General features: G+C 35.2%; 1 protein-coding gene across 4 annotated transcripts in view; it reads left to right on the plus strand.

Annotated features, from left to right (window-relative positions):
- LOC118276266 (leucine zipper putative tumor suppressor 2 homolog) overlaps positions 1–24,891 on the plus strand; it is a 108,637-nt gene that overhangs the window by 69,655 nt on the left and 14,091 nt on the right. For all 4 annotated transcript variants that reach the window (XM_050707358.1, XM_035594517.2, XM_035594516.2 and 1 more), the window contains 2 exons: positions 14,195–14,321; positions 14,975–15,092. In XM_050707358.1, coding sequence (XP_050563315.1) covers positions 14,195–14,321; positions 14,975–15,092 — 245 coding nt within the window. The remainder of the gene's footprint in view (positions 1–14,194; positions 14,322–14,974; positions 15,093–24,891) is intronic.

Here is a 24,891-nt window from a genome sequence, read left to right on the forward strand (position 1 = left end):
TCACGCTATACGATCCATAGGAACCAGGCAGCACGTGAACCCGCACGGGAGAGTAACTAGTCTTTCATAAATTCTTTCCTAAGCAACACCAGGCGGAAAGCTAATCACTTTATATCATCCTTTTCACTTTCTGATATATCGTGGGAGTTTAGCTGCCTTGGCGGAAGATAATGATGACTATCTGATCTGTTGTTTCTAAACAATGAGTGATCGATGATGGTGTGTTGTGCAAATCGCTTGCCGATGTAGGTACCATCATTAGTTTAAAGTGTTGTGCATTTATGTTTGTTTGTCTGATCAGTGTCTTAGGTTAGATGCCATTGTTTGTGTGTTTTGGTAGTTCATTTTATTTGCTTTATTTTTATTTTGTTGGTTTTGGTTTCAGTATGTTCTGTTCATTATGTACTTCTAGAGTACTTTCACATCCAATTAGTACATCTAGTCTCGATATCTAAACTGGGAAAGAAATGATCAGTTCTTCGAGATTCATCCGATTTCACTCTGTAGGTATACAAATCAGTGTGTGTGTACATGTCTGTCTAGTTTCTTGTGCATTCCCAAACGGCTGAAATGGTAACAAACTTCAAAAAATATTCAGATTAGTCATAGTAGTGTTCCCATAAAGACCAAATAAAGCCAAGACGTTCCGCTAGTTTTCTATAGAGTTCAAAATTAACTGGCCACAACACCACATATTATATTATGCCCACACAACGATGTAACATGTGCATAAACATCCTGTTGAGAGCAACGCTTGGATTCAACTGAATTTTTTTTCTTCTTTCCCCTAGAGCCAATACACATGTGTTTGAGCCTTAGGGTCAAAGAACAAAAACTATAATAAACACATTAGTGGTATGATCACCATCAATCAACCTTTGTTGACGATTTCGCATATGCATGTGTAGATTTTATCTGAAATTTGAAACTGGTTTCTTTTAGCACTTTTTAAGTTGCCTTTGTTGCTCTCTAGAGTCTTATACATATTTCTCTTTACTAAAACTCCTATGAATAAATTCAGTTGTTTTATAACACTAAAAATCTATTAAGCCTACTATTGATTAACCTGATCTAGCAGTTTACGTAGCTACTAAATTCTAATTAAGACTTCCATTTATACTTCTACACAAACACTATTCTCCTCAACCTCTACTTTCAATAACTTTACAGCTAAAAATACTAAATCACCTTCCATAAAACCTATCAAACCACAATCTACCAGTTTTTAGGTCACTCGCGGAACGGCATCGGCAATATATTTTAGTTGAACCAATTTGTGGTAGTCATAACATGAGTGTACGTGTATCGTGAGTTACTCTAATCCGATTACTTACTTCACTCCCGTCACGAGCAGCCACATTCGTGCCAAGGTCCTCAGTTTCACTAATGTGCACTATATGTTACTTCACAGTGCTTTGTCTGTTTTCCTATGCCGTGGATTTAATGTGCGTGAAGATTTCCAAATTCATATGGAATTAGTTGCTGCGTTTCTGCTTAATGAGGAAGGTGGTCACGAATTTGTTGCGTAAAAGAGAAATGTAACTTCTGATCTGTTTTGGTCTAAAGAGGTGAGCTGTGTAGTATATGGTCTTCTTTCTTTTTCTCGGCAGAAGAACATTGCAACCTCTTCACCAACAAGGTCACCAATAAACTCATGTCGTGCTCATCAAATCTAACCTTAAGATAACAATTGCAAATTATGTTTCCAATACGCTTTCATGTCGTTCCATTTCCAATCGTGACTTTTCCGATATCGATATTCGACATAAATCTTAATCGATAATCTTTCCGATACATTGGCGTCTCGCTGGCTCGTTTCGGCGACTCGCTTTCTCCAGCCTACAAAAAAGTGGATACACAAGTGTGCGACCTGTTCTGCCCATCTATTGATTGTTACTGTGCTGCTTGTTAAATTATACACACCTTTACATGGTTCGCATAACGCTGATAGCGCTGCAGGCGATCTTATATCGATATTTGTGTTTGATTTTATCGATTAAGTCGCCCTCGATTATTTTCTCAATGGACGGACTGGGCTAATCTAATAGATTTTTTGCAGATCCTTCAATTTTGATAGCGGATAACCTACTATTAAGTTAAACTACAGTTTATTTTGCAACCTAGTAATTTAGATCCTGATATATAATATTAATTATGAAAAAGAAACAGTATCTTGAAACGAGAGACTCCCATCAAAGTCAGTGCGTAATTATGATATGATAGCTATTAAACCTGTGTCGAATATTAATTGGTACTTTTGCTCTCGATGTTAATATCGATTTACAATACGGCAAAAGTGTTTTTTTAACATCTCGGTCCACGTGAAAACCTGTACAATTATACGTTTTACTGTTAACAACATAGAGTTTAAAATTAATTACAAGAAATAATTTGCAAGTCAAACAGCTTGGCAATTTTTTGCTCGTGTTAGTAATGAAAGTTTTACAACCGGATGATGTTCGACGTCAACCTGTCTATCAATCGAAGGGTAAGGTTCATCAATAGCGTCTTGGAATAATTCGCCTGCCTATCGATTGGACGTCATAACATCAATCAAATAATTGAGAGAAAGGAGCGCTACAAAGGTCCATAGATAAAAGGTTTTCGAGCCATAAAAGTGAAATTTCTTTTGTTGGGAATAATGAAATTAAAAGACATTTGGTGTGCGGTGTTGAGATTGACGGTGCTGATACGCAATCCGAAAGTACGGAGGAAGAAAGCGAAGTAGACTGGCATGTACCTAAAGATCGCATCAGTAACAGAGCATGGTGCAAAACAACTGGAGTCATCCGTTTTGATGGACAAGGAGATAGCAAAAATATCAAAAGGAAAAAAGAAGCAAAATGTTAGTAAAAGTGATGATGAAATTCTTTATTTGGGCATATTAATGGAACAACAGGATGAAGTAGTGTTGATTTTAGCTATAAATAATCCATCAATAACACTTGTAAGTAGTCAGTAATGTAAATACGATGTCACCATTGATGAACAACATCTATTAGCATTGGCACGGTGTGTTTGTTTTGCGACAATTGTTTATGGCCGCCGCACCCTGTACCACCTTATTTACAACATCAACGCATTCTGTATATGGATGAATGTGCAATGAAATGGCAAACGCTTTGTGGTTCGCAAGGACATGCTTTTGAATTCAGTATAAGTACTAAATTAAATTCCTTTTTGAGTTATCTCTTTGCTACTGTCGGCTTCATGCTTTTTTGTATCGTTTTCTTTGTCGTTAGCTACAAACTTATCTGTGACTACAGCTTTATGTTATTCTGTCTTAATGACTTTGATAAATGCTTTTGTAATGTCAAGGTAAGAATATAACACAATGGTATTTGAAGCGTTTAAAATATGTATCTTTGTGATAGTGAAATCCGTTTCAACGATTTTAATATCAAATTCGGTCGTTTCTATTATTATTAAAATATTTTTAATCCTCTCGACTATTCATTCATTGTCAACAAAAATTATATTCAAGTTTAAAAAACGTACTAGTTACTAGCTTTTGCCCGCGACTTCGTTCGCGTAGAATAGTGACTTCCGGCAAATTTTTGGTTTTAACCACATAGTTCCCGATCTCGCGGGATCTCTTCAAAAATGAGATGTGGAAGATATTCCAGGGAACTCTTCAAAAATCAACATAATGAGCTCTGCGTTTGAATTTAATAGATGTATACTCAATTAGGGCATTGAAAAAATAGTTTAAAAACGGACTTAAACTAACTTAAAACTAAAGAAAGCTACGAATTACGAATTTATAACAATTAAAAAAGAAACTATATTACAACCTATCCTCTATGCTATAATAACCAAGCTTAAACTAAATAATTTAAAAGAAACGACTTAAATCTAATCTAATTAAAAAAAAAATTAGACTTACAATTTTATTAAAAAAACTAACTACAGTAACTACTAATAATCGATATCAAACTAAACCTACGTTAAATAGTTTAACCAAAAAACCAGGAAAACCCAACAAATAAACTTATTAATTGACAAATACAACGAAACCAATTTAGAATATACGAAACAGCAGGACCACTACAGACAAATAATCATACGACTGATAATACACTTTTTCTACGATAGTACCGAAGCGCTCGGCCGATACCCAACCAAATGAATGTAACGAAACCATAGCGCGATCTTTTTCGATCCCAACGCCATCTATCGAGGATAAAGACAACTTGGATTATTTATTTATACTCCGTTCGGGCATTTTCTTTGTACTAAAAGTTTAATTATATTGATATTATTTTTTCATACCTTTTTACTATTTATTTACTTTTTTTCGATGAATTAAAACAATAACATGAACCGAAGTCGTGTAACGATCGACATGGAATTATCTATACTCCGTTAGAGCATTTTCTTTGTACTAAATGTTTTATTATATTGATATTATTTTTTTCATACCTTTTTACTACCTATTTATTTACTTTTTTTCGAAAAATAACATGAACCGAAGTCGTGTAACGATCGACATAGAATTATTTATAAATAATTTATTTCTTATTTTTATTTTTTGATTTTTGAAATAAAAATATATAAGGTTCTAAACTATATCTGTACCAAATTTCAACCAAATCCGTCAAATAGTTGCGGAGATTAATGGTATAAGCATAGAATATTCGACGTGATTCTTTAATTTGACATAACTTTTTTATTTATGAACCGATTGACATGAAACAAACACTAAATGTAAATTTAAGCATCCCACAATATATTCGTGAAAACCGCATCCAACTCGGATCAGCCGTTTCTGAGATTAGCGCGCACAGACGAACAGACAAACAGACAAACAGACAAACAGACAAACAGACAAACAGACAAACAGACAAAAAAAAGTTAATTACATTTTTGGGTTCGACATCGACATAACAATAACCCCTGCTATTTTTTTTATTTTTATTTTCAATGTACAGACAGCACTTTTCTACGATTTTATTATATGTATAGATTCACTTTTTTGCACAACCAATCGCTTTATTGTCGATTTCTAAAACATTCTCTTTCGCCCCTGCATTACGAAACACTTCAGTAAATTGCATAGACATTCCCCTAGGGTGCATGAATGGCAGATGGATTGCTTCCAAACATCTGCTCGGCACGCGTGCGCCTGTATCAATAGGCCCCAACACAAAGACACCCAGAATAAAATTAAAAAATAACGTTATTCATGAATCCGTGTCTATTTAAAGTTTGATTTGTATAAACTTAATGGTGCGGTGCTAAAAAGTGGTTCCAGCCGCAGCTGACGGCTGACCCCAACATAGATAAAGACTGGATTGATGACGAGTTAATGATAGCAATAAAATTAATAAAACTAGGTCCAGTCCACCGAGATATCAATAAAATTAAATATAATATGCCCATTTGCACAACTGATTGTCATTCAGCCTTTTATAATCTTGTTATAATACTCTTATTTAAAAACGTCTAGTATCATGTTCCAAGCTTCCAATTATCATTGAAATTTTATCTGACACGTCGGAATCAACGCCTGTAACGGTTGTTTTATTGTCATAAATAATAATAAGTTTCATTAGGATATCGAATTTCGGTACTTATTCATAACTTGATCAGATAAAAAAATGTTTTATAGATATTTTTATTCCGATAGGAATTTCAACAATTGAATTATATTTTGGTATTGATATGAGTATAACAGTAGATCGTAATGACTTCAAAGGTCTGAGGGTAACGAACTTGGTCAATAGTGAACACATTGTTATTTGCTATTATTCTCCAAATGATACTAAGAATTGCATTTATTTTGCATCTCGTTGGCACTGTTCCAATATTTGCGGCGTGTGTTCTCCTTACATCTCTTTATGCATCCTCGGCGGTCCGTATGTCGTTGTAATGTGTCCTGTTAAGATCGCAATCGCCTAATTTATGATCATGTTCGTAATGCCACAATCAAACGCCGACGATCCGATCTCCTCCTTTACGATACGGGTTATACCGCCGTCAAATCTTTATAGGTGTTTTAAAGGAGTGAAGAAATTGCATTGTACTCAACCAGTAACCGCGACTTAGTTCGAATTTATTGAGAAATACTCGTAAAATCAGGCGGTATTGCTTGTCATTCAGATTGTATTACCAAAGCAAAGTAATTCGATAATATATTTCAAGTAAATATCCGAATTCTGGAAAGAATTTTAAGACAAATATTAAGTCCAAAACTTGTTTAAAGATTCGCAGATTATTTAAATTGCGTGCGATGCTCCAATTCAGTTTTATTACGACAGTTGTAGTTAGCATTTAAGGAGCGATTAAAACATTATCACCATTAAAGCGTGGAACTGCATTTAGAGTTAAAATTGGACCGTTTATACGGTGGGAGAAGCCCTGGAGGGGCATGCAATTAACTAAAATGAAGGAATTCCAAAAGTTGGTGTTCCGGCAGACAGCCTGGGATTTAGCTGGGGGCTGTTTCAGCCTGTCTCTTACGCTTATTATGATGTTAGAAAGGAATGACCGGTTTGAGGTCTACACGTGTTTCTAACTCGCGTGCCCGAACGTGGGAGAACGCCTCGGGTTTCGCAAATGTTTTGTGAATACTCTTGTAACTCCTCTCAAAATCGCATCTGCCATTATCATTTCCTTTTAACCAATCATTTAAGAGGCTTTCGCCCTGCAGTGGAACGGTCACGGCAAAAAAAAAACATTTAAGTTACTTATTTTGAATTTTTAACTAAATTATCATGGGATTTGTTTGAAATTTCGATAATGGTGAGAATATTTCAAGAATTTTAACAGTTTTCTTAGGATACACCTACAGCTTTATGTCTTTGTGCCTATTTAAGCATGCCTATACTGTTTTTTATTCATCTTTCAAAATAAGATCATCTTTAATATCCAGTTTGGTTCGTTCCGTTTTTCTCCATACTTCATCATCCCACATTGTTACCGGTCTTGCTATATTTGTTGTAGCAAATTGCTACAGGTTATTGTTTAGTGTCATGCAAATTTTGATTTTTGCAACGTCTGATTAGTCGTGGGTGTGAATAGTGGCACAGGTATTCTTTCAATACTAAATGATGTAATGTGAATGAATGATTATGTTAATGTTAAACAACATACCCATTATGTAAAATCTCATACGCCTTTAATAGAAATTCATTGGGTATGCTAAAATAATTTGTGGTGTGAAATCATTGACGTACTAATAATATTTTATATCTATATTCCAAATGAGATCGTTACTGTATCAAGCGTTGATGTGTTTGGTTTTAATCTGTTTATGGCCATAGGCCTGTTCTATGATTATAGAGCTTTTAATATTTATATCAAATCGTTATTTTTCTGTAACAGTAAATTTATTAGCAACCAGTTTTATTAAGTGATTGGCTACTTTTATTATATTGTTTACTTCTATACTTTTATTGTGATTAATATGACTCTCTTTTTCTCCTCGTTTAGATTTAGATTTAGATTTCAACCATGATCGTCTCACTGTGTCTCGTTTAATATATTAAATTGATAGATGAAGAAGGATGCAATCAGATGTCAACCGGAATCTACAGAATTTATCATAACTCACAATAAAAATTCAAGTCTTGATAATTCGATCATCCTTTGCATTTATAATTAGCTGCCACTGAATTTAGATAATTTATATTTTTGCAATTTATGACCTAGACCATTAGAAGAGGATTAATAAAAACATCGTTTGATACTTTAAAAAAATATTATGTTCCATCCTTGTCATTGGATTCGAGTTAATATTTAAATTGGCTAAGATAATCCCGTGTTAATCTTTGATCAATGGATATTAAATAGAAATATAAATCCAGTGGTGACAAATCTCTTGCTACTGGCTGTTGGATCGTAATGACCTAAGATGACGCCGTTTGGTGGCAACGGAGTAAAATAGATATTGTCACCACCCCTTCTCTTCCCACAAGTATCCTAAGACCCGACGAATAGCGACTACACCCACCTTAGTTAAACTGCACAGGTTAATCGTCGGTCCATTCATACAGCCTACATTTAATGATTACTCACTTCAATTCAGTTAAAGCTATACAGTTCAACTGTGTAATAGACAGCCCACTGTTAGACTATCACCACAGACAGCCCACTGCTAGACTATCACCACAGACAGCCTACTGCTAGACCATGGGTTTCCACATAGTTGGTGGTATATATTTACTTGGAAGATCTCCATTAACACCCGAGGCTAGATCTCTGTTTCATTTGACCATTTATTTTTTAAGTTTAAGGGCAAGCTAAACATGGTTTAGCTGCTTTCTATGTACTATATTTTGTATCATATAATGGGGCTGTCATGTTCCTATTACGAAAAAACCCTATTAAAAATTTAGATAAAAAAAAGGTTTACTTGGAAGAGATTCCAATGGACCTATTCGTGTCCCAGATTCTCCATCTGGGTGGTGATCGTGATTTATAGAGAGTTATTTACATGCTATTAGTTGTTACATCGTAATATAAACGAAGCTATTTATTGCTTTACTGCCTATCACAGTTAGATTGACTTTGGTTATAAAAATATTGAATTCCGTACGAGTTTTAAGTTTGACATTGGTGTATTGGGACAAACATGTCTATTTTCAAGTTGAAATTTTACAATAGGCATAAATATCGTTATTGAAACGTTTATTTTTATACAAATTGTATTGCTATCTCTTTCATGCGTGAGAACAGTAACTTCAGCGTCATCTAATAGATGATCTTCTTATATACAGTTATATGCATTTGAAAAATCTTCCCACTTTTTATTTATATTGTCGGTTTTTAACAATTCCCACATATTAGATAAATAAACTGTAATAAAACTACAACTGGAAATACCCTGTCGAGTTAACGATATAGGAAATTGGCTTCAGTATCCAATGCGGATCAATCCACGATGACCGGAGTAGCAAATCCGCTGGAAACTAGTTCAAACTGGTTACGTTGCGAAATTCCCTAGACTTTGGAGGAAGCGTTATGTAATCTGTTGCTCAATTCATACAAGTAATGTAAGAATGGATCTTTGTTAGGAACTAGGAAGTTTAACTAGGAAATATACAAGATTTGAGATAGATTCAATACTACTTGTACGCGTAAGAAAATATGGTTCTATTTTGACATAATTATATGGGCTGGCTCAACAAATGCGATAATACAGCAAACTCTCATTAATTCAAACTTTCTATAATTCAAACCTCTCCACAAATTGTAATAGGCATGTTTCCTACTAGTCAAATTCTTTACTTTTTTCGAAACGTCAAAAACTATAAGTATTTTTTATGAACTTTGTATGAAATGCACTATTATGACGTCATCACTTTTTGACGTCAAATAGCAGACTTATTTCTAGAAAATTAGCAAGAAAAAGTCGAAAATTAAGTAGTTCATCAAATTTATGTTATTTATTTTTAATTATTTTTGAATATTTTATTGTATTGAAAAATTGTAATAATTTATTTTTGACCCAATCATATCAGCCTATTATGAAGGTGTACCTCTTTGTCATTTAGGTACGTCATAAATGAAATACTCTTTACTCATAACTGTCCAATTCGTAACTGAACTAAAGTCACCTTTCCTTATACAGTAGGCAACTAAAGGAACATGGACTAGAAGCCTAGAATGTTAGGTTACCTAGCCTAGAAATGACTATATTATTTTTATTACTATGTCAATTAACCCATTCATTGATATAACGACTTAGAGAGAGGGCAATCGTTAAATTAACGATACTCGTATCGTATCGATTGGACTGGAAGTTTGTAATCGATCGAGAGTGAGACTATCTGGTCTTCTTTGAAATGTCACTTGGTCACTGTTCCGTGTGACAACGATGCTTAGATTTAGGATGGGTTCGAAGCCATAAGATAAGTGCCAATTTAAGAATGATATAGGACTTTTGACTGTTACTTTTGGAGATTTTCCTCGTATCACAAAATAACAGCAAAAAGAGATGATTTTGATTTAAAAACAAACACCAACAGTTTCTTTTTAAATCAAACTTATCTTTGCTGTTTTTAATCTACAGATAAAATAGAGTACCTTTAGTTGGATTCTGAACACAAAACATCACAGAAATCATTGATTGCTTTCCATTAGACAATTCGGTTGTTCCTTTACCACATTACCTGTCTCATAGCTGCGGACTACCTAGCGGGTTTACTGGTTTACCGGTTTGAAAAGCAGGAGTAGGAACGGGGTGGTTTTTAGTCAGTAAGAGTCTGACACACCCTCTCGCCTCCTCCAAGACGGAGAGTCATTGGATGATATTCCCCCTCAAAAAAAAAACCTGTATCATATGAAATCGTCAGAAAAAGTCTCCTGTACAACATATCTATTCATTCAAAAAGTCGCTACCTCCCATAACACATACCACAAGCCAGCCGACTGGTCGTCTGGCTCGCGAGGCCTTGTCGCCGTTAACCCACAAACCCAGACAGAGGACGACTTGACTCCAACTGTCTTCTCCACACATCTCATAAACCTGTCCATTCTGTACAGTTTGTAGTGTCCACAGGAGTTACTTAAGTCATAAAGACTAACTCTATAGCCATATTTGTCTTCTGTCTGTTTAGTTTAAGAAACAGAAAAGAAGTCATAGTAGGGTGTTGTCAATTACTCCCGTACTCAGAGAAATTTAATGATTACTTAAACTATTCATTAGTAAGGTTTTTGTTCCGAAAACTGTTGCTAAGGACTGGGTTAATAAGGTAACCATATTTAGATAACTCTGAGTATGGCAATTACATTAAAATGTTTGTGCTTCCAATGAAAAATTTCAATGAAATTTCCAATGAAAAGTTTTTGGATATTCCCAGTGAATGAGTTCAACTTTTTCTGTAAAATCCTTATCCCAACAATAAAGACCAATTTCATTGAATATTTCTTACAGTAGGCGCGGGCATACATTTCTTTCATTTAATTTTTAGTTATGCAGACACGGTTTAAGTGCACTTCCATGCTCATCATTAAGAATGCACTTAATATACTTAATATTTGTTATTAGCACACAAATATAGATAGTATTTTTGAAATTTTCCTCGTATTATCTTGTGCGTTAACCTCAATTGTTCCTGGTCAAACAGACGAGTTGTTTGTGTTGCACATACCTGCGCTGAGACCGCTTGACTAACTGGCACTGTTGTCTTATAACTGCAGTCTGTTCCGTTAAATTACTATATTCATGTTGGTACTACTAGTATTTATGAATGGTAAAAGGTAAAGTAGGAGTTGCGGACTACCTCGCAGGTTCACCGGGGCTTCGGATCGAAAAGCAGGAGTAAGAACGGGGTGGCTTTTAGTCAGTAAAAGTCTGACACTCTCTCTCGCCTCGCCCAAGGCGGGAGAAAGCATTGGATGACTTTCTCCCCTAAAAAAAAGTACTGTCCTTTTGCACATATCGTCTTTCTTAACATAACGCAACTAGTTTTAGATTAGTCAATATAGTTTGTACAGATACACCAATTAATATGAAATATAACATCCATCACATTTTTGCCAGACACCGGGTGCTACTCGTATTCTAAACTCAATGCTGCTCCTGAAAATCAAAAACAAACTTTGACAATGTAAACAAAGACACACGTTTCTTTTTATTTAATTATTTTTTACCCAAAAACAAAACTACATAAAGATCATTATATAATTTAATATCTACATTTTACTTCATAACACGAGTTCATATACGTCGAACCACTTCAAAGAAAACGTTAAGCAAACAGTTTTGTATGCAGCAATGCCAAGCCGAGTGCTCCAAGTTTTTGTCCGGGACATTCCTTCCACTCCGACCAATGTCCATAGTGCCCACTGTCCATACAGAACCCTTAGTACAAGTTTGCATTACGTTAAACGAGACTAAAACGAGAGCCCGTTCGGCGCTCTGATTGGTTGGTTCATTCGCGCCGGCCAATGAGAACATCGAACGCGCTCTCGTTTCATTTTCGTTCAACGTAAAACAAACCCGTACTAAGGATTCTGTGTTCAACATCATTGGTCTTAAGGCACGCGTTTTTACTTACCCATTCTCGTCATTCCGGCTGATTGATTCGTTGGCACGTTACACAAGTCTTATGTAGATTTTGTTAATTACTTCATCGTATTTTGTTTAATTTTGGGTTTGGTCTTCTTGGTATATACCTACATTTATGGGGAATGTGATTGCTTTGTTATTAATGGCCATAAATGCATGCTTCTTCATGCCCTTTATTCAGTTATTTATCAGTACAATATCTTATTGTCCTTCTCTACTATAGGCGTGACGTCATGGAGGCCTGAAGGTGTATGACACCCGCTTCACATGCATGAGTATGCGTGGTTGAAACCTACCAACAGCAAGTACCAATGTAACGTTTTCCGAGTTATATGTACTTTCTAAGATTATTTAGACACCACTGACGAACGGTAAAGGAAAACATCGTGAGGAAACCTGGACTTATAATTTCTAATTGTAAGTTTGAAATCGCCAACCCGCATTGAGCAAACGTGGTGATTAATGCTCAAACCTTCTCCATGTGAGAAGAGGCTTTGGTCAGCAGTGGCCACTTATAGGCTGATGATGTAATGATGTGTTGTCCCCCATTAAATACCTTTTAGGCAGGCCAAATATTACGAAAGGCATACTCAATAGCTCTGTAATCGAATATGATTACCATCATCATATCGTACGTAACAATATAATCCATGAAGATGCGATTACAATATAAATATTCAATATACTACCATAAAAGGTTATACAACAAATGGAAATACATGGCGACGCGACAGTTACATGACTTTAATAACGCTTTGGCCTAATTTTACCCAAAGCTCTGATTAATGCCGTCACGAAATCCATATATCGTACCCGTTACACTAAAGTCACGTTTACATATCGATACGTTACATATTTCACAGTTAAGTTTAAAATTTTGTGGAAAATTTTCTTATTTCCCAAATACATAGAGCCTCTTTGCTGACTTAAAGAGGCCTATGTCCAGCAGTGGACGAGAACAGGCTGATAATGATGATGATGAAGCTGATGAAGCTATGATGAATGAGCCATTTGTTATAAACGCTGAAACTCCGTGCTTTTAAACTACCTATTCTAGATTTGGCGAACTTAATGAAACTTTAACAACAATATTTATTATTAGTCCTTAAGTAGTGTGTACGTCAGTGTCCTTAATTTTTACCCACATCTTATTTAAGAACTATATCACATTAAAGAAAGCAATAAAGATTTTGAATTTGAATTCTATTCAGAAACCGAATTTGAAGTCTTACTAAACTCTTTCTTGTTTGGCATCCCTCTTGTAGTCATTCGACATACAAGACAAGTATAAGACTTCAACATCTCAAAAGTTGGAATTCCCGACTCATAAGCTTCTGCTCGACGTGATTTAATTTTCCCCATACGTCATGTTAACGGTAACACACGTGACACATGGATGCACCGAATAAGTACACCGAGCATGACCTTTCTGTCATGACATTTCGATGCGTTGTTGCGTATAAAATGTCAAATCCGTGCGGAGATAACTGCGCACGGACTTAGCTAACGAACGCATTAAAAAACAATTTATTCGGGTCCTTGATATAAGAAGGGAAATTGTTTATAACAATTGGTGCTTAAGAAATGTCAATTGGGAGTTTGTTATCTTAATTTTATAGGAGATAATCGTATAATAGTATTGATTGAAGAGGTTTATTGTACTCTTGATACGTCTGAATGGGGCTGATGTATCTAAGATTATAGTAGCGTAGATACAAAGTCAAAATTAAAGTCAAATCATTACATTCAGTTAAACCATAAATAGGTACTTTTGAAATGTCAACAAATAATAGTCTATAGAATAGAGTCAGGCGTTAGCCGAAAACCATGCCGAAATCCATGCTACACTAACAATACAATAAATTAGTTCTTATTCCGCTTGCAGATGTATTTTCAGCATGCGGTGTGCAGCACCACCCAACTACCAAAAACCAACCTGTATTGTTAGTGTAAATTATAATCTGTCAGTCTGTCCGTCAGTGAACGAGCAAGAAACTCCATAGTATACATATTTTGAATTCGACACCAGAAACATATAGGTATTTATGATATTCTATGGCGGTATAGGGACCTATACCACCATTTGCAGACATCAAACTACAATAAAATTTTGTTTATTAATTTACTACATGTTTTAGTTATCATATTCTCTAACCACCCATATCTTTGTTGTTACAGGGCAAGTCAGTGATCCGTCCGATAGCGTTCAAGCCGCTGGGGGGGCGCCTGTCGGCTGGAGGGGAGAGATATGGCTCCACACCCGTCCTGGCCAGCAGACCACCTTCACACTTAACTCTTTATGGCAGTGAGTATATTACACAAGCATAATATAACATAATAACTGCCTCGTTGGTCGTGTAATCTCGGGTCCGATTCCCAGTTCTGGTAAAGTATTATTGAACTTTTTTCTGACTATCAGTTTAAAGCTTGATTGTTAGTTGTGTCCGAAGACATGTAAACCTGCATATAAGAAAGAAGAGAGGGAGAAAGACAAGTTCTGGTAAAGTATTATTGAACTTTTTTCTGACTATCAGTTTAAAGCTTGATTGTTAGTTTTTAAGTCATGTAAAGCTGCACATAAGAAAGAAGAAAGAAAGAAAAGCAGTTTATTTGCATCGTTGTAAGATATTGCGGGCAAAACAAGAGATTAATTAAAAAAAATATAATAAACACAGCACAAAATAGTGCCAGTGTTCAGCTAAAATGCCGAAATCCGAACACGGTGACTCGGGTCACGGCGCTGCTTTTCAGCACTAGCCACACATAAGTGTCAATGAGTTGTTGCTGATATCAATCAAAACATCATCAATCATAATCCATACAAACTGTCTTGTCTTGTCAAAACTCAAGTTATAGAAAGCAATTGACTGAAACAAAGAGATTATTCGATAGATTGCCAGCCTCTTAAGACTCTAGCGTCCATTTTCCTTAGACCAGATCGCCTTCTCTTATTGGCAGGCTCATCAGACGTGCGGGAAGGTCGATGGTGCGGCTCACCGCAGCCTGCCTCCCTGTCAGCGCTTCCACCAGCCACACCGTCAGCACCAATTCATCAGAGGCATCACTCCGCTATTGTGTAAGTACCACTTCATATGCAGACACTTATATTATAGACAAAATAGATACTACAATAACTTTCAAAAATCTTGTCAATGTTAGATCATCTGAAAAAGTCACGTTGGTACTTGCCGTTGGAAGGCTTCGATCTTCGAAAGATCGTGAGGAAACCTGGGCTTATAATTTGTTGCTATTAGGTCAGTTATAGGCCACCATCAATGGCCACTTATAGGCTGTTGATGTTAGGATATCTTCACAATACAAGTATTGTTGATATATGTTACACTTAGATGTTCAATCTGTGCCGGTCATAAAAGTATTGACATATCTTAACTCATGGTTGATGAATTGATAGCTTCTGAGGATTGAAAAAAAAAACAATTAATTAGGATATTAGTGTTCTTTGCCAATGTTGTCTTCCTTGTGTACTAGTTTTATTTATTTTCCAAAAATGCATGCATTGTTTTAGATTTTAGATATTCTAATTTTGTACAGAACAATCTAGATTTAGCTTCAAATTTCAAAACATATTATTTAACTGAGCCTTTGTATCGTGTTTCATTGTTATCCTAAACTAGACACCGGAACGCTCTGATGCAAGAACTATTAAATATCTATCTGTAGGTCATATACATACATACATACATACATGTCTATATTGTTTAGGTATAGATTGTCAGTGTATGTTGTCATCGAGAGTCGAACCAAATTCACGTACCTTGTTTTTTATGGTATAAGCCGGTAAACAAGTAGACGGATCACCTGGTAGTAAGCAATCCACGCCGCCCATCGACACCCGAAACATTAGAGGCGTTACTAGTGCGTTGCCGGCATTTTGGGGTTAGGAAAGGTTAAGGGTCGTTTAAGAATAGGGGATTGGAAAGTGGGTAATTGGGCCTCCGTGTTAGTATTCCCCAACAATCCTTAAATTCCTAACTCCCAAAAGGCCTGCGGCAATTGCTTACCATCAGGTGATCCATCTAGGCGATTACCGGCTTCTTCTATAAAAAAAAATATTTCTCTCAGTATTCTTGACTTTCAAGAGTCTGCAGACAATCACGAAATTTCGTGAAGATATTTACGAATGAATCGTGTAATTATTTTAGTGAAAGAAATCTTTAGTGCTAAATGCAGTTTGCATTGTTATTGAACACATTCTTAAAATGTTATAGCTGTATATATATGATTTCATATTGCTTGCTGTTGTAAAGACTCATCCATTTTTAAAATTAATTAATTATTTATTTTATATCTAAGAAATATCTTAGGTAATGAACAAAAGTTGTCTGAAAAGCCCTACTAGAAATTGCATTGACAATAACAAAACACTGCACAGTGTTTTAGAAACCCTTGGGGGAAGACATTTTTAGCTAATAGCGTGTATCGATGTAGTTAGTCCTAATAACACAAATTGCAAAAGAAACCCCATGTCAATTATTTTTAGTTTTCGAGAAAAAAATACTAAAGTTGCTAATTCGGAGTGTGGTTTAAATAGGATTTTTTAAAATTTTTCTTTTATCTTTAAAATAAAGAGCAAAATTTGATATCCGGATTTTATCACATATATTTATGTGTTATTCAAGCTTTACAACACGAATGAATTGTAACTAGGTACAAAGATATTTGCAAAAAATCCAATTTTAGTTTCTATTTTTTATTTCTTTATTGACATAGTTTCCGCACGAAATCTTCATGGTAAATGATAGTTAGCCTTTTGTACTATGTACTTAAATTAAATCAGCCACATAATCCGTGGTATTACAAAATTATGTACAATTGAAAAAAAATCTAAGCGCCTTTATTATTACAAATAGCAAAGTCCACAATCAGCACTTTGCTTTTTAAATGATACAATAATTTTATCTAGAGAAGTCGACATTTTAGAAGATGATGCTTAAAATAAATTCTTAGTTAATCTACCATATAGCAAAAGTCATGTCATGATAGTTTGCAATTAAAAATCGTGTGGTGACTATTACTAGGACCTACGTAATTGAAAGAAATACACATTAAAACATGTATATATTAAACATATCTATATGGTAGATTAAATAAGAATTTATTTTAAGCATCATCTTCTAAAATGTCGACTTTTCTAGATAAAATTATTGTATCATTTAAAAAGCAAAGTGCTGATTGTTGACTTTGCTATTTGTAATAATAAAGGCGCTTAGATTTTTTTTTCAATTGTACATAATTTTGTAATACCACGGATTATGTGGCTGATTTAATTTAAGTACATAGTACAAAAGGCTAACTATCATTTACCATGAAGATTTCGTGCGGAAACAATGTCAATAAAGAAATAAAAATAGAAACTAAAATTGGATTTTTTGCAAATATATTTGTACCTAGTTACAATTCATTCGTGTTGTAAAGCTTGAATAACACATAAATATATGTGATAAAATCCGGATATCAAATTTTGCTCTTTATTTTAAAGATAAAAGAAAAATTTTAAAAAATCCTATTTAAACCACACTCCGAATTAGCAACTTTAGTATTTTTTTTCTCGAAAACTAAAAATAATTGACATGGGGTTTCTTTTGCAATTTGTGTTATTAGGACTAACTACATCGATATACGCTATTAGCTAAAAATGTCCTCCCCCAAGGGTTTCTAAAACACTGTGCACTGTCAAAATATATTTTAGTCCCAAACGTTGTTTTTCCTATTCCCTCATTTCTACTAGTACATATTCAAATGCTTATAAGCTCCACTTATCGTCACCACATGACACTGGCAGAATAGTCAACTACTAACTAGTGGAAACTCAGTTACCATCTCACAAAAAGGAATGCTATAGGCCAAAGGAACAGCAATTATTACACCTAATTTAAACCATGACTCAAAACCCACCCTCTTAATCAGTCATAAACTAAAATAGTTGAGCTGCTTTCTAAGTCACCACGGCAATTGACGAGCGATGACACACGCGCTGCATCTTGCATCTGTCTGTTCATTAAACTGAATAATTACTACTGTTACCATGTGTTGCGTGATGGGTATGTTACTGGGAGATGGGTAGAGATGGAGGTTTGATGTAATGTCTAGTTTAGTGTGTTAGAAAAATGTCTGCGGTATTAGAAATATTTAGATTTCTTATTTATTACACTTGATAGGATTTGGTTAAAATCAATCTATTACAATTATTTTGTTATTATAAAAATACTCTATGCGGGTTTTTTGAGGGGTAAAAAATCCTATGTGTTCGCCCATCCGGGTGAGGCGAGAGGGAGTGTCAGACTCTTAATGACTAAAAACCACCCCGTTCCTACTCCTGCTCTTCGAGTTGGAGCCCCATTAAGTAGTCCGCAACTCCGGATATCTCTTTGCGGGGTTGCTAGTAGACTACATACATAATTCTAATATAATTGGTAATAGTGAGTTTAATTATTGTAAGAACACTGGCTACCCCATAGCTACCCTCTGACTACCTCTAGCAAACATAACCAGAAAAAGTACAAAAGTACAGATAACCACGTTAATTAAAATAGCTACAACAAACAACTAATTACTTTTCCCTATCAAGTTAGAAGTCGTTTCACTAATTGGCATTCGCAGCAAAGTGACTGCAACATGAACATTCACGCCAGTCAGTAGTGAATGACTGGGGGCCGTAAAATGCCACTGAGTCATACCGCCCAGCGGCCGTAGCCGTGTTCATTCACCAGAAAGCACAACGTATAATTTGATAAACAGTAAATAAATACGTTACGCAGCGAGATTTTAAGAAAGTTTTCTAACTTTTCATACTTATAATGTATCGTGATGGTGGAGTAAAATTGAGGAGGTTGAAATAAAAGTAGGTACATATTTAACACACACAACGTCACGACTTTTATCCCCGAAGGGGTAGGCAGAGGTGCACTTTACGGCACGTAATGCCGCTATACAATGTACACCCACTTTTTCACCATTTGTGTTTTATGTGCACCAGCACTTTTTTCACACATATTTAAGTGAGAATTAAATAAATGTGTTACTAGTCGACTCATACTATCAATCGATCTTACACATGGTTAAGTGTTATAGGCAACAAATTACCAAAACCGCAAATTAAATGCTTAAAAGGTATTGATTAATTATGATTGTAAAACTCTCATTAACAGTCACTGACTCATAACACACTGTCTGTCTAATGACTGTTGCTAGGCCCGATAATTGTTTACAAACATTCTAAACTGGTGGTTTTTACAAAACTTTTTCCTTAAAAATTCAATAGAACTGACAGGCATTTAAAGAGCATGCATATGCATTCACAATCTCGATTAAAATGCATTACTGTGCGACGCAAAAAAAAATACATTATGCCGCGATATTTACGCTGTTTACTCAGCATTATTGAGCAGCAGTTTAGCGGCTCTGCGCACGCGTCGCGGACATTCGTGCGTCGCACCGAGTAGCGACTAGCCGGCGCAAGAGTGTTTATTTATCAAATAGTGATTTTATACGTGTGAGTGAATAAAATGGATCAGTGTATCGGAAAGTGAGAGTAGTGTTATTATGTATAGGTGAGTTTTTGTGGTATTTGGTGCATTTTTGTGGAAAATATATCGGTTTTTGGATTTTATTTACTAGCTCTTAAAGTTTATTATGAAAGCCTAGATTGTGACTATAGAAAAGTTTTGTCATTAGATTATGTAGGAAAATGTACAAAGTTTTAAATAAATGTTTGTAAAAGAAGATATTTATTGAAAAAGTCGTGTCTGAAAAGGAGCTCCTCAGAGTTTATGGTTTGTAGAAGTTCTTGTAATAAACTGCCGTAGTTACTGCCGTACTCAGAGACATTTAATGCTTACTTAGCAGTTGTTTTCAGTACAAAATCATTACTAAGGAATAGTTTAAGTAATCATTAAATGTCTCTGAGTGCGGTAGATACAGCCGTTTTTTCGATTCTAAAAAGTACTCCTTAATTAGCACATAGTTCACGTTAATGACAGATATTTTGGATTCTGTAAAGAAAAAAAGTATTTCTTCTTTATTGGAGTGTTCAATATTGTCTGAACTAAATGTACCTATCATCTACACGCTGTAAATGGTTCAAATGAATGAGAACACCATTTTTTCATTGTCAACCTACTCCAAATTTTTACTGAATACTTTTTTCCGTGAATTCTATTAAAATACTCAGTCGGTCAACTCATGATACCTAGTTACCTAGGCTAGTCTAGTATCTAAGTAGGTTTGCAATAAAAACGAGCTCTAATATTTCTACCGTACCTACCTCCCGTTTTTTTCTGTTCATAGTCACGGTACACTGTTTCTGAATGACTGAGACAAAAAGTGTGTTTTAACAAAAAAATAGAGTAGCTATAAAGAATAATGTGTGTTGAATTGTTCGTGAAAAAATCTTTTTGTTTTAAATAGGTACGCACAAATTATGTGTGTAGCATCCGTTTTTCGACCTCTTTAAGACTCTCTTGATGTAGCTACCTAATAAAGAGTTATATTTTTATCGTGAGACATATTAAATTAACTAAAAAATCACGGTTTACTCACGTACATTAATGGAGAAAAGCCTATCTGAGTAGGCGTCTGCGCGACGTCGCCACAACTGCGCACGCTGCTTATGATGAAGAGTCTCTCTGTGACTCGAAACTTGTAGAGCTTTTCTCTATTAATATACGACAGAAATTGCTACTTTATGCGAGTTAGAAATCAAACCTAATTACTTTTTGACACTTCCACTGGACCATCAAGCTAGCTTATAAATGTTCTAGCGGTGTTGCCATATTTCCAAAATCACTATTTACCTTACTAAAACTAAATCCATAATAATATGCAGCTTACCTAGGTATAATTAGGTAAATGCCTCGTTGATCTAGTCTAGTACTTAAATCTAGTAAGTCTAGACTAGAAGGAAAGGAAGTCAGGCTTTCCATTTCGAAATTGTCAGCTTAGATTTGTGTCCGGTGTATGTAGAAGTAACATTCACTAACTAAGTACATTAAAGTACCAATAAAATTAATTAAATACTATAAAATACCGTTACTCATTTGAAAACCTTCGTCTATTTATAAAATGGGGTTCTTCTTTTTTTATGGTATAAGCTGGTAAACGAGCAGACGGATCACCTGATGGGAGGCAGTCGCTGCCGCCCAGGGACACCTGAAACTTCAGAGGCGTTACAAGTCGGCCTTTTGGGGTTAGGAATTTAAGAGTTGTTGGGGAATCGCTTTATCTGGGGAAGATTGGGAAGAGTTGGTGATTGGTCCCTAGTTAACCTCATTTCCTCAAAATACCTTTAATTACCAATTTTCATTCAATCTTCTTATTCCTACCCTTATCCTATTCAAGAAGAAAATCATATTGTATTGACCTCTAGTATCTACTTGAGGTCAATACAATATGATTTCCTTCTCCATTCTTCCTTATCAGATGTCATCCCATCATCAACTTCTTTTTCTTTCACATCATGATCATATAATGTATTTCATACATCTAATATCAGAATAAATATCTAAATACAATAATAGAAGAGTTCTAGGGCCAAGGTTTTATTTACGCTAATTGTTTAGTAACCCTATGAATACCATATGACACCATAATTCAGTAAGGTTATTTATAATGACACATCATCATTTTGTCATGAGAACGACCTTGTCGATGATTGCCTCAAGTCACGCTAGCTACTGAGACAAATAGACAATTGTTGTATTTATAGACGTTTTTATAGGACTTCTAATTGGTCTGGGAGGAAATCTAGAATAAACTTAGATACTGAAGACTCCGGTCAAGGCCAGGGAGGACCAAGGTTACTGAAATAATGTGGAAATTCGATCTTCGTTCGAAGATTTTGTATTATGGCGGGTTATTAAACTCGGCCGTAAATTGACTAAATCAGTAAAGCCGTTTTCGGGAGAAAACATAAGTATCTGCGTACATGACAACACGGTTGTGTTTTCCTTAACACATTGGCAGTGGTATACTAATTTCTTGTGTCAATAATGTCTAATATCTGAACATTCACCTTTAAATAATACTGAGTTTCATATAATAATAATAAACTCATGGATACAAACTTAAAGTACTAGTAAACAGTACTGTTTTGTTAGATATTACGTAAACTCCCATAAAAAAATGGACTTCACTTAAATTAATGGAGAAAAGCTCTACTAGTTTCGAGTCACAGATTTGACTCTTCTTTTATAAATGAGCAGTGTGATCGCTATATGTCCATCTAGGACGCCCTCTACATATCCGCCTTGTATAATAATATCCCTCGTAAATTTGCTTTTATCCACCATTTCTACGTGTCCAAACCATCGTAACAAATATTAGAATTAACTGTTAAACTGCTTGAAAAACTCTCTTAAATGTAACGTTACTTATTATTTTTATTAAACAATTTCTTTCCCACAATGTTATACAGTTATAAATAAACAATAAAACAATACAAATTGCAATAACCCTTGTAATACAAAGACCCACTTAATATTATATTGGCAGCTTCCCTTCGCACACTATTTGAGAGAAGTGGGTTACTAAAGTACCACTATTATAGAGTATAGTTCCAACGCAAGCACATCAAGCTCCCCCTAACTGTGAATCCCAAATCCCAACCTTTACCATTATGTAATAAGGTTGAAAATCCTTTAAATAAATTGGCAGATTGGGGTAGCTTGATGTAAGTGCTAGTGTATGTGTTTATTTGATGAATAGGTGAATGTACTGTACTAACTATTGTTTTTATAGCATGTTATTGCTGTTGCAAAGAGCGAAACAGTGCCTATGTCCAGCAATAGATAACCAATCCCCAATTCCCCAATACCCCTTAAATTCCTAACCCCCAAAAGGCCGGCAACGCACTTATTATACCTCTGGTGTTTCGGGTGTCCGTAGGCGGCGGCGAATGCTTACCATCAGGTGATATATCTACTCGTTTACCGTCTCATGGAAATAATAATGAGTGAATTGAACCAAAATTATCTTTATAACTTGGTTACCAAAGGTGAAGATAGAGAGATAGATAAAATCTACATTATGTAGAGGTTTTGATAACTTCACTAAGATATCAAAATACAAACAGAAACCTACCAAACTGATCTTGATGACAAGTAAAATTTAAGAAATGAAATGTTTATATCAAACAATGTATTTAATTTAATATAATATAATAAACATGGACGCACGACACAGGAATCTGATTACTCATAATTATTTGATAACAAAATAATGTTGTTATCAACACACATATAGGTTACCAGTCTGTATGCTATTTCCGCTGAGTACTAGATCAGTAATCAGTGATGACTGAACACTGAACATCCTTTACAGTCATCAGTTTTGTGATAAGAGAATGAGAAATGGTGATTAATTTAATTGCTACTATTCATTTCTTTATCTCTTTGATTCCTTATTACTGAACTAGTGACTCTGACACGGTTTCGCCCGCTCAACTTGGGTCCTATCGATAAATAGACTATCCAACACGAATATTTTTTTCAAATCAGATCAGTAGTTTCGGAGATTAACGCGTTCAAACAAATGAACTCTTCAACTTTATATATTAAATATGTATAGATAAGTATAAGATTGACATTACTAATACTTTCTGTGAAGAAATTATAGTTACAAGTTACAAAGATAATTAACACATAGTCCATAGGATATCAATATTGTCTCTCTCTCTCTCTCTAAATCTATTCTTCTATGTTGTATCTCTATATTGACTCGTATGTATAACTTACAACTGCTAAACTTTAACCAAGTAACGTTAACTTAACCCGCTAGTTACGTTACAAAGTGCGGTAACTGCATATCATGTCATCGTCTTGCAAGACCCGTGACAAGACAACTAACCTGCCGTGACCAGTAACCACCCTCGCAACTGTTTAGTGTTACACAGCTTACACTAGATAATTGTTAACGTCGTAATTATGTTCAGTTAATACAGGATGATAAAGACTATGTTACATTTTAGCTGAATGCTACCTAGCGGATTTACCGGGCCCCCGGCTCGAAAAGCAAGAGTAGGAACGGGGTGGTTTTTAGTCAGTAAGAGTTTGAAACTCCCTCTCGCCTCGCTCAAGGCGGGAGAAGTCATTGGATGATTTTCACACCTATAAAAATCTAAAAACTACTTGTTAAAAGTAGCATTACACACGAATTAGGGTTGAATGTGTCAAAATTACTGAATGTTTTTCGATGTTATCAGATAATCTATTATCTCGGCTACTCGATAGCAATTATTGAAACAACGCTTGCGTTGTGTTTCATCTGAGTGAGGTTACTGGAGAATAACCTCCCACAAGATTGTGAAGGGAGGGGAATTCGAGGACTGGGGAAATCCCCAATCCCCGAATTCCCAACAATCGTCAAGTTCCTAATCCCCAAAAGGCTGGCAATGCACTTATAATGCCTCTGGTGTTTCGGGTGTCCATGGGCGGCGGCTATTGCTTACCATCAGTGTTCATTTATTCTCTAAATATGAACCATGATCTACTTTTAAATTGTACGTAGTATTTTTGACCGATTACATAATCGGTTCGATGTATATCGGTAATCGGTACATAACCTACTCCTGTCATGTTTTTCAATTAACCTCTGATCTGTTGATCTGCCAGAACTCAAATCTAAACAAGACACAATCTGATATTTATTTTAAACTCATATTGGAGCAGATAAAACTTTAACTTAAATACCTATTTAGGTGTGGGAAAGCCATGCTTCAGTACGAACGACGACGATGGGAGTGATCCCACGGCCTCCCAGAAAACCGATGTGAAACAACGTTCGGATGCTGTCATGAGGAGAGCCAATTACCTTCCTTCCCAATCTCCAATTCCCCAAGAACCCTTAAATTCCTAACCCCC

Source organism: Spodoptera frugiperda, chromosome 31, assembly GCF_023101765.2.
Source record: "Spodoptera frugiperda isolate SF20-4 chromosome 31, AGI-APGP_CSIRO_Sfru_2.0, whole genome shotgun sequence".
Classification (NCBI taxonomy): Eukaryota; Metazoa; Arthropoda; class Insecta; order Lepidoptera; family Noctuidae; genus Spodoptera; species Spodoptera frugiperda.